The sequence below is a fragment of the Leiobunum rupestre genome, chromosome 11 (genome assembly GCF_980474605.1).
Source record: "Leiobunum rupestre chromosome 11, qqLeiRupe1.1.hap1, whole genome shotgun sequence".
Taxonomy (NCBI): Eukaryota; Metazoa; Arthropoda; class Arachnida; order Opiliones; family Sclerosomatidae; genus Leiobunum; species Leiobunum rupestre.
In genome coordinates, this window is record NC_143394.1 from 37,385,843 (window position 1) to 37,401,084 (window position 15,242).

Here is a 15,242-nt window from a genome sequence, read left to right on the forward strand (position 1 = left end):
ACATATATTTTACTTAGTAATTTATTGATCATATCCCACAATTTATGAAACGGGTTGTGATTTGTTTCGTTTATGTTGAGGTGAATAACTCTAACTCGACGAAATTGCGGGAATCGCGTAAAACGCGAGCGGCGGTTGATGATCTAGCATTTCGCAGGAATTTTAAACGGTGCTCTCATCATCTCGTAAGAAGAAAGCGGCGACTGGCAAAGCGTGACTCAAGCGTCGTAGGGACGAGGCGGGGCAACCTGCGCGAGGTGAGAAAGTTCCGTCCAATGGCAGAAGGAACTCAACGACCAATGGCTGTCGGCGGCTCCTGGGGAAACGTTGAACGCCGCCACCGCCTCTGGTAGGTGTGGGTGGCGGCGGGTAGAAGAGAACTTTTACGCATACACCTCTTTGGAAACTTTCCCCCTGGCCTGCGTGAGGTGATCGCCGTAGTTCGCCTATTTCCTTCCAAGAGCTTTGAAAGAAAAGAGGGGACGGGCCGAGAAGATCCTTCGCGTTTTATTCTCGTACCGGCCGTTTTCGAGTTTTACCCCATCTACAAACTCCGCGCGGCCCCCATCGCCTTCCCCGCCAAACTCAACCAGATATCTCGCCGCGTCCCTAGCGCCACCACGCGGTCGCCGAGGGAAGCTGTCAAAACTTCAACGATCGTCCCGAGTGGAGATTGAAAACGTTCCGCTGGAGTCACCGAAGAACGCGTTTTGTATCGTGACTAATTTTTCTACGCGTTTGACAATAACTGCGGTCGGTAAAGATATTCTTCAATTCTGCGGTATTTCGACCTAAACGTGGCAATTTTTTAATGTTATGAACTTGACTTCGAACCAATGCTGAAAATTCGCGACTGATCGTTCTCCCAAGAGAGGATGAAAGTATGGCAGAGTCTAATTCCAAGTACTCATCTTGCAGGAGGAAACAACTCAAACCTCGCCGGAAAAACGGTGAGTCGACCAATTTTTTTTGCGTCCTTTACACTGATTGGTAATTTTAAAACAAATTACAGTTTATCTTTATTTCATCTCAAGTTAAGAGTTTGAAGTTGCCCTAAGCGCCAGTTCAAACCATCAACCCCACAACGTGTTCATGGTTTAACCGTTACTTATATAAGCCTAAAAATACCACGCGTAATGAAAAATAAATTAAGGTTTGAACCAGTTTTATTATTATATTACGAAGAAAATTGGATTTTACCACATTTTGAATTTTAAATTTTAAAAGTTGCGGAAATTTACATACGGTTCTATAAATCGCTGCCTGAGAGCGAAAATCAAGCAAGTCGAGATATGGGTTTTTTAAATTAATGTCTGAATAAGAATCGTCGATTAATTTACCCAAATAAGGGCCTCAAGACTTGCTTGATTTTCGCTCACGGGTGGCGTATTGTCACATGAATTGATAGAACGGGTATTTATAAAAAATACCTATTTATTCAAGTGCAAACTTCACTGATAAAATAATTTTCTAAATCCAACCCAAAGCGAACTAACTACTGATTACTTCTGGAAAAAATATTATTTATTTTTTGTTATCAGTTTGTATATTTTACCCTTGTAGTCTTAATTTGACGTACAGTGATTTCAATAAGTTTTTCCAAAAGCTTTTTTGCGCGGGGGGCCTTTGTAAGAATATTTTTAAATATCAAGGGAAGGGGGGGGGATAAAAATTCTTATAAACACGGTGAGGGGGGGAGGGAACCTAGAGGAAATCTATCTGTCATGCCAGAAAGTTGACGAAAAACAGATGCCCCACGAAGGCAAGGAACTGGTCCAGGAAAGGGGGGCAACCTAAAAGGGGGAGGGGTGCTTTTGAATTAGGTTTTTCGATAAAGCTATATACGCGAATAAAAAATAGGTGTAAAAAGCATTGCCCTGTAGCTTGAAATTTACGTTGAAATACTGGAGGGTTATCAATATCAGAATTTTTTAATGGCTAGAGATAAATTAATCTTAACATTTTCTGCAGGCTAGATTATTAGTGTTATTTATACTTTTGTAGGTCTTGATGTTTACAAGTAGCCATTTTAGGCTAGTTCATAAAGTGACACGTACTCAAAAATTACAAATTTTAGCCATTAAACTACTTAAATTGACTTAAATGCCATATCTCGGATTAAATTACAAGCTCGATTTTTAATAATATTTCGTTGGTTACAAATCACAAACGAAAAACGTACAAAGAATTTGTTGAGCTTAGAATTTATTCCGAAAGATGGCTCTGGTGTCAGTTGAATTCGTTTTAAAATTATTGCTAAATACTACTGATTTATCGGTTACATTTTTATACACTGAAATAACGCATTCTTATTAATTTTATAAAAATTATATTTGTAATATTACTAAATTTGGAAAAACATAGTCTTCACTACCTTAGCTTTATACCAAAAATCTAATTTTGGTTGGCGATATAAAAAGAACATATCTAATTATGAAATGGTAATTTTCTTGTTGTAACTAAAATTGTAAGTTCAAATAAATATTACTCTCAAACAACCGTAATAAATTGTTAAAAATGGTGGCAAAAACTCCCCCTTTAAGATAACTTCCCTGAAAAGCAAATACCCTGGTGGTGGGCCAACATGTTCAGCGGTTGGCCTACCACCAGGGTATTTGCTTATCAGGCAAGTTCATTTAAGGGGGACAGGCACTAGGACAAAAACGCTATGATGGTAAACGTTGACGCAAAAAATCGCCGTTAGGCCTAATGCAATTGTTTTGCGTCAACAGTCACTATCGCGACGGTTTCAACACGCATTTTTAAATATAAATTAATTTTTTTTACTAACAAGGAGACTAACCGAGGTGGTTATCACCGATTTTGTTGAAACTCGGAGGTTAGGTAGACCTTATGCTAGTATGAAAATTGCCAAAGGGAAAAATTGCAATGGGCTTTAGTTTTCCCATGGCAACCGAAAATGATTTTGACCTCTCAAAACGAAAAATTATCCGTTTAAAAAAGAATGGGATTTTCGCGGTTTCACAGGGTACTTACTTACTTAAAAAATTTGAAAAACTTACCCAAATAAATGAATTTGACCTATTTTGGGTAAAATTTATCAATTTTGGTTAAATTTTAACAAAATTTGGGTAACCGAGAAAAAATCCCATGATTTTTTAAATGGAGAGGTAAAAACATTTTCGTTTACCATGGAAAAACTAAACTCCATTGCAACTTTTCCCTTTGGCAATTTTCATACTAGCATAAGGTCTACCTAGCCCCCGAGTTTCAACAAAATCGGTGATAACCACCTCGGGTAGTCTCCTTGTAAGTTGAAATTAAAAATTAAAGGCTCTAACACGCTTTTGTCTATTGAAATTTAACGCATCGATTTATCGTATGACCCAATACTAACAGTATTTGCGTAACAGCATGGAAGGGAAAACATCTTGGGAAATTCACTTCTTCAAAGTGAAAGAGTTTTGAACTTCGCGCCGCGTCCAATTAATTAACGAAATCTGGCTGAGTTTCAAACCGATGCGTCTTCCGCAGTTTGACAATTTTCTTTAATTCCCCGTGGACGATATAGTTGAAGAAATATTCGCAGAAACGCTATTTTAGCATTTATTTTTAAGAAGTAACTATTATAAATACATGTTATTTAAGAGTAATTTTCAGGACTCCCAGTGATCCTATAATTCCTATAATTCTGAAATGGTTCTATTAAATCCTGTAATTTTTTTATCTTATATTTCCTAAATATAAATTTCTAAAAGATTTACCAGCGGCGCCAACAATAAATATATTTAATGTGTCCTGTTTTTTAAAGCAATGATCCTTTGCATAAATGGTAATAATTGAAGGAGCAGATTAAAAAAAAATTCTTATCTGTTTTACATTGATATGACTCCTTTTAAATAAACACTATAAAACTTGCGTATTTTAATATTTGAACCCTTCATAACTCCTTGAAATTGGTAATTTAGTCATATAATTATCCTATAATTTTGAAATTTAGTCCTATAATTATCCTATAATTTTGAAGTTTAGTCCTATAATTATAATATAATTTTGAAATTTAGTCCTATAATTATCCTATAATTATGAAGTTTAGTCCTATAATTATAATATAATTTTGAAATTTAGTCCTATAATTATAATATAATTTTGAAATTTAGTCCTTTAATTATCCTATAATTTTGAAATTTAGTCCTTTAATTATCCTATAATTTTGAAATTTAGTCCTTTAATTATCCTATAATTTTGGAAATTTAGTCGTATAATTATCCTATAATTTTGGAATTTAGTCCTATAATTATCCCACAATTTTGAAATTTAGTCCTATAATTATCGTATAATTTTGAAATTTAGTCCTTTAATTATCCTATAATTTTGAAATTTAGTTCTATAATTATCCTATAATTTTGAAATTTAGTCCTATAATTGTCCTATAATTTTGAAATTTAGTCCTTCAATTATCCTATAATTTTGGAAATTTAGTCGTATAATTATCCTATAATTTTGGAATTTAGTCATATAATTATCCCACAATTTTGAAATTTAGTCCTTCAATTATCCTATAATTTTGGAATTTAGTCATATAATTATCCCACAATTTTGAAATTTAGTCCTATAATTATCGTATAATTTTGAAATTTAGTCCTATAATTATCCTATGATTTTGAAATTTAGTCCTTCAATTATCCTATAATTTTGGAATTTAGTCATATAATTATCCCACAATTTTGAAATTTAGTCCTATAATTATCGTATAATTTTGAAATTTAGTCCTTTAATTATCCTATAATTTTGAAATTTAGTCCTATAATTATCCTATAATTTTGAAATTTAGTCCTATAATTATCCTATGATTTTGAAATTTAGTCCTTCAATTATCCTATAATTTTGAAATTTAGTCCTTCAATTATCCTATAATTTTGAAATTTAGTCCTTCCATTATCATATAATTTGGAAATTTTTATCATATAATTCCTGTATAATTTTTAGCACTACTAGCTGGGAGCCCTGAATTTTATATTAGGATTTCGTAATAGAATTTAAATATTGAAAGTGCGGTATATTTTTTGGCGTATGAGGTACAGCTGTTGGTGGTATAAAATCTGAACATTAAAATTGTTTCGGGGGGTCTTCTTTTTGATAACCCCTGTTTTTTGGGAAGAATAGACGTGTTATGTCCAGGTGATGCACCGTTTCACCTTTACGGTCTGGTACGCGGGTAGAGCCCCTTTTGTCAGCTACAGCGTCGTTATAACGGGGGGAACAGCGGCGTTCTAAATCTTTATTCTTGCACACACCCCCCACACAGTTCGACCCTGGAAAATGCCATTTTTCACGATAAAATAGTCGGTTTGTGATTTTCATAACTGTTATTGTTCATTGAACATATATTATTTGGTATTCGCACCCCTGATAATTTATGCGATTCTACAGTTCTCTAACGGAAATTTGGGTTTGTTATATTTTTTTCCTTGTGGTCACCATTATTGCAATATTCAATTTTTTGGTTATTAATTTTTCAATATACACCTTTAGGATTATTTTATATATATCTCACATTTTTTTGTATTTATTTAGATAACCAATCGGATTATTTTAAGTCTGTACATAAATCTTTTCCAATTCAAATCAGGCAGATTTGGCTTCTGCCAGTTCAGAAAAATAAAATATATCATAATATACCGACTATTAAATTTAATAACAATTTAGTAATTTGTTTTAATACCGAGTCAATTATTTTTTAATCCTTAAATTAATCCATTAAAAAAAGCATTTGATTTTAATAAACGCATTCTTTAAAAAAATTGGATTTAAATCAAATCAAATTAATTAATTTTAATCCATGAAGTATCAGTCTTTTATAAAACTTTTAATAATTTTAAAATAACCAAGGAATTTTTTTTTAAATTTATAATTAAATTAATTTAAACTTGCATTTAATCTGACTCGTTTCAACCTGATGAAAACGAAAAGTGAAATTTTTTAAATTTTATTCTAGTTTCACACGTGTTCGAACTAGCTACAGCTTAAAGGCCTAGTGCAAATAAATATTACTATCCAACAACCGTAATAAATTGTTCAATATGGTGGTAAAAACTCCCCCTTTAAGATAACTTGCCTGAAAAGCAAATACCCTGGTGGTAGGCCAACGTGTTCCGCTGTTGGTCTACCACCAGGGTATTTGTTTGGAAGGAAAGTAAATTTAAAGAGTGACAGGCAGAAGAAAACCTAGGCCTTTAACTACACTTTCCATTTTAAAAGTAGTTTGTTTCGTTTACTGTTACGAAAAACCGATTTGTAATATTATTTATATTTGGAGTAAATTCTGGCAATGCAGCATCCAGGATTTTTTCCCGGGGGTACGTGATGAGTCCCAAAACATTTTCAGGTAATGATAAACAAAAAAACGTTTTATGAAGGAAGGCTTCGGTCATGCTTATTTTCTTCTTCGTCCTGCCCCCCCCCTCGATGCGCCACTGAATTCTGGGTCCCTGTAGCAGAAGGCTCTCTTCAGTTGTTTCGTGATAAAGTATGAAGCACCCCTGATGTCGGGCTTCGCGGTACGTATTCTCCCAAAAAGCAGGGTCGCGGGTAATTCCCTCCATGCCCTAGGGACTTCGCTTTACCTTGGACGCGGCACGCGCGGACCAGGTGACAGCCGACAATAGAGAATGCACGGAAGCGGGGGTGAGGATCAGCCTCTTTCATAAGGACCCTTTGGCGAGATCCTGGGGCTACGGGATAGTCCCGAAACCTGTCGGGTCCGTTCGGGGTTCCCTATTAAAGGTACGGTGCCGTCACTGTTGGCTCCGTATTGAAATAGTCTACTTTTGCGAGACTTCCCTCTGACAATGGGTCGCGTGGCCCGGGTGAAGTTTAGGACCTCTTTAGAATAGATAGAATCGATTGCGACCCCGTGAGAACCCCTGTAGTGGGCTCTTTAACTTTGTATTCCGTTTGAATCATTGTTGGCCGCGACCCCTATAGTTCCAACTTTTTTCGGTGACACTTTTGAGAGTTTTTACCGTTATTTAGATCACGGGTGCTACTATACGGTACAGTGGTCTCGGTAAATAAAAACACTGATTGATAGTCTGATTGGTCAATGTTCCTAAAAAGCCACTTTTTCGGAGAAAAGTCTTGGCCAGTGGCAAATAGTGGATAATAAAGAAAAATTGCATTTCAAAGCTTAAAAAAGTTTATTTTAAAAATGTTTTAGTTTACACCTAGGAGCAACAAACACAGCACCACCCCACAAAAAGTAGAACGCAACCCGTCAAACGTCGTGCATTTTCTTGCGTACAATTTTCATTGGTTAGACGCTATAGCGCCTGCTGCTGTCGGTAGGGGAAAATTCCGAAATTGTCTTCCCCCCGCCCGTAAAACGTTCAGCGTAAAGGCTCGTCCAATGAAATTGGTACACAACTCTGCGTTAGCGTGTTTAAAGGCTAGCTGCGTTCTCCTTGTATTTGTTGCTCCTATTTTTACACTGAATTTACAATGTTAGAATTATTTATTCCAAAATTATTAACACTGACAGACTATTCTAATGTTAATCAGAATCTGGACATTCCTATTCAAATATATTTTCCTTAAAGGGAGTATAACCCTCCTTGTTTGATAAGGTGCGCCATAGCTTCTCTCTTTTCTCGCTCATGGCGCTAGTCTAGAATGATAGTAGAAACATCCAATTCTTCTGTTAGAGGAAGTGTACCCGCCCTGAGGAGGTTTTCTCACTTGAAACCTTTATTGTTTCATATTTAGTGTTTATTTTTTTAAATGCACCCTTAATTAACATATACACAACAATATTTGAGCTATAAATTAACTATTTTCATTATAGTTTGGATATTTATTCAAATATAATTTCTTAATAATGAGGTACGTGGTGTTTTAGATGCACGAAAGGCATTCTAGTAGTGGGATAACAAATCAAAACCACTATATTTCACACTACGTATAACACGTGCTTAGGAAAATGAGGGCAGGGGATTATGTATTGCACCAAATTCCTGAAAAGGTTATACTCCCAAAACTTTGTGTTAATTTTTTGTTATTATCCACCTTGGAACACTGTGATTGGTGCATTTTAAAATCAACATTATATGATATAATAAAGTACTAAATATTTTTAAAATTGAAACCGAGATACTAAAAAACATTTCTAAACCATGAAATGGAGTATAATTACCCAAATATCTATATATTCTATAGAATCATTATTTTATTTAATAATTTTTATTCTATAGTTTGGGTTTTTTTTCGGTAGGATTTCTAATACATTTCTATGTATTCTATAGTTTGAATTATTTTTCTGTTGGAGTTCTAATACATTTCTGTAGAATTTCTTTCGAGTATTTTTCCACAAGTTTCAGAATTATTTAAACTGATCATCCCGATTATTGTACAAAATTGGTGCTATATAACTAAAAAATTGGTAAACACTGTTATAGTACCCACAACTTAATACTCGTTACTTAAATTAAATTTATGTAATTTTCGAAAAATTTGCTAACTTTAACATAACGAAAACTCCATTACATTTCCGCTTTCAGAATGATAGAAAGAGGTAAGATTTGAGAAAAAGCAGTCTTCATATTATCCCGCCTTTAACAGTACTAGTTCTGATAGCGGAAACTGAGAGTAAGGTGCGATCTTTTGAACTTGATTATGGAGCCATCGAGAGAAATTTATGCCGAACATTTCAAAGTGAAATAAAGAAAAAGGAAATACAGGTCTCTCCATTCTTTACGGCTTTACGGGAAATCGGCTCTTTTTCCCGAACTAAACGACGGAATCGAATCCAATTCGAAATTTAACGGCGTTCTATAAACCGAAAAAGTCGTTTTTCAAAGATTTTTCAATCCTTTCTTCGCGAGAAAAAAACCTCTTTCTGAAAACCCAGTTAGCCTTACATTCAACCTTCTTTTTAAACATTCGATATATACCTATTCTTAGAAACACCATCTTCCGTACCAACGCAAAAAGCTCTTTTCAGTTATCGTTAACGAGTCTGTGAGAGCCGAAACTAGTATGTTTTGCATTATTAACTTTTTTTTATCACCTCCTCGCGGTGTTTTCTCAGAAAACGTATTCTCATAGTTTCCAGATGGGATTCATTATAAGGACCAAAAAACGCACCGTGAAATGGTGTAGGGGGGTGCGAGCTCACTTCCGGTACGCCAGAAAACCATTTCACGTTGTTCTGTCTTTCATAGTTGTACGTTAAATCTTTTGTACTTCATATATAATAAATTTTTTTCTCTGTTGGAAATATACAATGAATGGTTTTGTTTGGTTTATTATCTGAACTAAATCTGCGCTGTTCACTGTGAAAAAGTTAACTTTTGTTTGTAACGCGAACTTTGTCTGTTAAAGTTTTCAGACATCGAGCAAAACTTTAAAGGGACTAGCTTCTCCTACTTTATTTAACACTAGTAGGCGTGGTTTAAAACTCAGTATATTAGCAGTAATGTTGTTGTAATTAATCAAAAATAGATCTATTCGAAAGTAAGTGGGATAATATTTTGTACCCCGGCTCATTTCCTTAACATCGCCTTCCCTTAAGCTTAAAGAAAGGAACAAGTAGCCCTTTATATTCTATATTAGCTTGTAAATTCTTGAAATACCCTATAAAGTTCTATAAGTTTGGGTTAGTACGTTTTCAAAATGCCTATAGTTATTTAACGACATAATTCGCGAACAAAAATTATCGATCTAGTGGCATAACAAATGATTAAAATTGTGAAGTAATATAACTTAATAAAATAAAATACCTTTTTCGTAATTTTGCTTATCGTTATTGCGTATATTAAACTGAAATTTACGCTTAAAATCCTATGTTTGGAACAAAATTTCAGGGTTCGTACACGACCTGGAAAACCTAGCTGGAACAGTAAGGGAATTTGAAAATTACCCCAAAAGGTCAGGGAATTTTAAAATATTTCCAAAAGGTCAGGGAAAACTCGGGGAATTTGAAAATGATTCCAAAAGGTCAGAAAAAATTAAGGAATTTCAAAATGGTCTAAAAAATAAGGGAATTTTAAAATAACCCTAAAGATGTATTAAAAATACATAATAAATATTTATCAAGATTATACCTCAAACCATTCATTTATTCTACAAAAATAAATTTATCCAGGGAAAACCTGGAAATGTCAGGGAATTTAATTCCGGAAATTTTCTACTAACCCTGAATTTTCAGCCACTTACTTTTGAAATTGACCTATTATTAGATTTTCAAATAAGCCTTGGTCAGATAAATTGGTCGTTTTTCAAAACCTGGCGTTCAAAGGTCATTATTGGTTTTAGGAATGCCATTAAAATATCAGAAATCGTGATTTTGTTTTGGGGCCTTGTTTTATTGTTTTAAGGCCAATTTTTGGGGTGGCCATACTACATGTCGAAGTCTCTTTCTAAATAACCGCCGTGAAAATTAAGGAGTCGATGAAAGAAGGGACTAGACCCCTCCCCTAAAACGACTAAGTATTTGAAACACGCGCGCATTTCGAGTGAGAGAGACTGTTTAACCGTCGAAGTTCCCCTCTGTTTTGGGGGACTTTCCCTCATGGAGTTTGCTGTTAACGGTTTTGTTAATAACAACTTAATATTAATATTAATATTCTCGTTTAAGCCTTGAAAACATGATTAGACCTATACTAACAATTTATAAAGTGTTAAAATGGGTGCAGTTTAATGTTTCAGATTAAAACAATACGTACAATAAAAACGTTTTGGATCTTGTGAAAATTCCTATTTAGTTATGACATAAGTTCATAACTTTTTTTCGCGTAAGTGTATCACTTACCTATTTTCAGAGCCTTGAATGTTTACTAAGAACCATTTCTAGAATGACTAGATGGACTTAAAATTAAATCATTTAGGGGCACAGTTACCTTTGAATTTCAGTAGTTATTCGCGTTAGTCTCCAGAATTTGATTTCTTACTTTTTTTCTAAAATATTACATAACATCCTCTATTTTTAGCAAAAGTCCTATAAAATCCTATAATTTTGATATTTTGCCCATTTCAAATCCCGCCACTCAGTTAAATTGATAGATTTAGCTATGGGATAAATTCTTATACAAAGTCATTCTATACTGTATAGATACTTTTGTTATTGTTAACAAGGTTAGCTACTAGTATATTTTGTGATAAAATGGTGAAATAGTTTCTATTTTTTAATTGAAAATCAAAGATTTATTTCACTAAAGATATACTTTGTTTTTAAATACATAAAGTTAGTAAATTAAAGAGCGTATACAGTTCTATAAAATCTTATAATTTTGAAAAAATAGTCCTATAAAGTCCTATATTTTTAGAAATATTTTCCTATTTTTCCTATAAATAAAATTAAAGATTTGAGTCAATTTTGCGTCACTACATACATAGCAATTAGCAACCAGTAATTAAATTATAAAATTATATTTATGGCAGCTAGGAGCAACAAACACAGCCCCCCACACAAGGAGAACGCAACCCGTCAAAAGTCGTGCATTTTTTTGCGTACAATTTTCATTGGTGAGACGCTTTAGCGCCTGCTGACGTCGGAAGGGGAAAATTCGGAAATTGCTTCCCCCCCCGCCCATTAAATGTTCAGCGTAAAGGCTCCTCGAATGAAATTTGTACACAACACTGCGTTAGCGTGTTTAGAGGCTAGCTGCATTCTCCTTGTATTTGTTGCTCCTAGATGGCAGTAAGACAATCTTTATGGAAGACCCAGTGTAGAAAACGTTAGGATCAGAAGTACGCGGTATCGTAAGTGCGTTGCTGAGGGGACAGGGAGGGCGTGCGCGGGGGGTAGACGCTGAGGGTGGAGGTGCAGCTAAAGGGATGTGGGGTGTTCCCAAAAAACGGTTGCGGGGTCGCTTGTAATGAACAGGAAATGAAAGGAAAACAGATCGGGCGTCGAACAGGAAATTACTGGCTCCTGTTCAGGTGCTGGCCCGTTAATGAGCTTCTTCCTCAGCAGCGCCTCTTATCACACACTTTTCAGAGCCGCGTTTTTACGCCTACACTTCGCCCCATTCAGCCAATCAAAACGCTCTAAAAAATAACACCATTATAGGCGCTCCCAATAATTTTATACTACATACACCAATTCCCGTCTTGTTTTCGTTTTTTTTGCTCCGCCAGAGTACGCTACGTATTTCCATCACTTAAGTAGTTGTAATTAACTTTTTCGGGCTGGAAAAAATGCGTATTTTTCGTTCTGATCATCCATTTTTTTCATTTATCAAAAGCGTATAGCAACTTTCCTCGTCATATCGCAGTTTTATCCCTAATTCAGTCCTCGCCGCGATATGCAGTTGTATTTATTTAATAGTGTATATCCCCCTTTTCTTTCTTCCTCCCCCCTGATTATTTTCGCTCTGTTTTCGAAGTGTTAAAACGACCTTATTGCGTCAACTCACTAGAGCATTCTTGGAATTGCTAACCCTTTTAACCGGATTAAGGATAAAGATGTATTTTACTTTTCACAAAGCAGAAAAATAATGCGGTAATATGTTTCTTTTTACCGGCGTTCCCACCAATTTTGTTTATCTACGGTGGGCGAAATTTCACTGAGTAATATACAAGGTATTGATATCAAATTCGTTTAAATATGAATATAAAATATTATTTTATTAAATCTAAAATACCATAAAACAATAGAAAGTATAATATATATATAAAGTGTCATATTATATTTTATTATTATGTTATGTATGAAAATACCTCGATGATGCGGTGAGCGTTTTTCTAAATTTTTCTTAACCATCATGGATGCTTGTAAACCGTTAACTTATCTGTTAGCTGGATTAACTTTATAAAAACCAATAAATTAATAAACAAACGGTTGTATAATAACGATGCCTCATTCATTTTGTAAATAGTATAGGTTACCTCAGCTATTAAAAATATAAGTGCTATCTTCACGTAGGCTACCTGGGTATGAAAAATAAATACTATCTTCACGTAGGGTACCTTAGCTATATAAAAAATAAGTACTATCTTCACGTAGGTTACCTTAGCTATAAAAAATAAATACTATCTTCACGTAGGTTACTTTAGCTTTAAAAAATAAGTACTATCTTCACTTAGGTTACCATAGCTATAAAAAATAAACACTTTCTTCACGTAGGCTACCTTAGGTATTAAAATAAATACTATCTTCACGTAGGGTACCTTAGCCATATGTGTGACGATTTAGAAAATACTAAACCAAAATAGATAAAAGGCCAAGGTTTTCTTCTGCCTGTCCCCCTTTAAATTAACTTACATGTTAGTGGAGCACAAATACCCTGGTGGTAGGCCAACCACTGAACATGTTGGCCTAATTTAAAGGGGGACAGGCAGAAGAAAACCTAGGCCTTTAAACATAAACGTTAATTTTACCAAAGGGTGGCTAATTTTGCTAGGAATTTGTAGTTTTAATAATCTTTTCTGGTTAATATTTTCGTTTTAAAATTAAATTATAACACAATCTAATAATAAAAATATGCTAGGATAATACCCAAGGCATCACTTAAGGCTTAAGTCAGCCACGCGCATTTTAAATAGAGCTAAATTGACCCCCAAAATGGCGGCAATGGAAAAAAATTACCGAGTGGTTTTACTCTATAAGAAATCTTCGATTTTGCTTATACGACACTTGGCGGAAAAGGCTAAATTTTAAAGCGCACCATTTCCCGGTATGGGACTAAATCGACATCCTTTTGGAAATTCCTGGCAAGGCAAATAAGAACCGCAGCCAGCCATTTCGAAGGCATCATCGGTGGCGCCACCTAGCCTGGATGGGGTCTAGAGAATCACCCCGTTCTTCATCGCATTCACCACCAGGGGCAATGAAATATAGCGCAATGAGTTTATGCCCCCCACCCGACCGGTACCTTCAATAAGGAAGGACCTCTCACCGTTGTTGCGTGAAAAAGCCAAAGAAAACTGGGGCTACAACGCCCCCTCTCGTCGCTCCCTCTACCGGCCCGTTGCCGCATTCATATGGCTCGCAGTTTTCTCACCTCGCGATGGCGACATACCACCTTAGCAGGTTTTTTCTGTCTCGAAGGCGACTTGTTTTTTCCTTCTCATCGTACTTTATCATCAGCGAGAGGCTAGACTTCCTGAGCCGCTCGTCTCGCTTGGCGCAGGAAGCTGCCTCATCCCAGCCAGGAACGAAACTATTTGAGGGAAGAAACATTTTACTCCCTATCCCCCTGCTTTTAATTAATGGTTATAAATGAGCTACTGTTTAACGGTTTTTCGCCGAAATGAATTTTCGAGTTCTATTTTTATAATAGGTTTTTTTTTATGACTTTTGCTATCCGCGTTCGATATTTCAAATTTACAATATTTAAATTATGTAGTATAGACCTATTGATATGTACAATTTGCATAGAGGTCGGGGATGGTTAACTTTTATTCAATAGATAAAGCTATCAAAATTATTCGTAAAATGTTTTGATCAAGTAATTTATAATTCTGTATTATCCGATTAATTTTTTGATAAATTTATAAAATTATTCGGAAAAACGACGTTATTTACGATAAAAAGCTCAAATTTTACGAATAATACATGTTTTTTTAATAATTTTCCGAAATATTAACCGGTAAATTTCTTTGTTTACATTTTTTTCCCGAAAAAAATCAATTTAAACATGGATAATGATTAACAGACCCCGACCACTAAATTTGCAAAACCTAGCAGATAAATGGGTCTTAATACGGATGTGATTCGCTGATTAGAAAAAAATAGCACATCGTATTAGTAAGATATTGAATTAAATAAAATATGTTTTAAATTAAATGATTTAAAAATATTTATTTCGATATATTATTATAAATATGATTTAAATTAAATCATTTAAAAATATTTATTTCGATATATTATTAAATAAGATTGAAATTTCATACTGTTGTTAGTTTGAAATTTTGTTACAAATATATCCCTTTATTTAGAAACAAAATTTAAATGGCTTTTTATAATAAAGTGATTAATTTGAAATAAGAAATCAGATTTGTCTTAGTTGGTTGTCTGATTCAAATTAATTTGATTTAAATCAAGTGATTTTTTAATAGAATCATAGATTTAAATTACACAATGCATTTCAATGGATGATTATAAAATTGAAAAAATAATGTTCTTAGAAAATTAAAATTCATAGAAAATCTGAGCAACTAAAATATTAAATAGTAATTAAATTTAATTAGGATTTCGTTTAATTGAAGATTAGCTAACTGATAAAAGTAAAATATTCGTTAATTAATTGTTTAAAAATCAATAAATTCAATAAAATAAAATA

The 15,242-nt window shown here is 34.1% G+C and overlaps 1 protein-coding gene across 1 annotated transcript in view; it reads left to right on the forward strand.

Annotated features, from left to right (window-relative positions):
- Nucleotides 1-389: 389 nt before the first annotated feature.
- The window catches only part of zfh1 (Zn finger homeodomain 1), a 227,858-nt gene continuing 213,005 nt past the window's right edge, over nucleotides 390-15,242 (forward strand). The window contains exon 1 of the mRNA XM_090164318.1: nucleotides 390-950. Coding sequence (XP_090020444.1) covers nucleotides 884-950 — 67 coding nt within the window. The 5' untranslated portion in view covers nucleotides 390-883. The remainder of the gene's footprint in view (nucleotides 951-15,242) is intronic.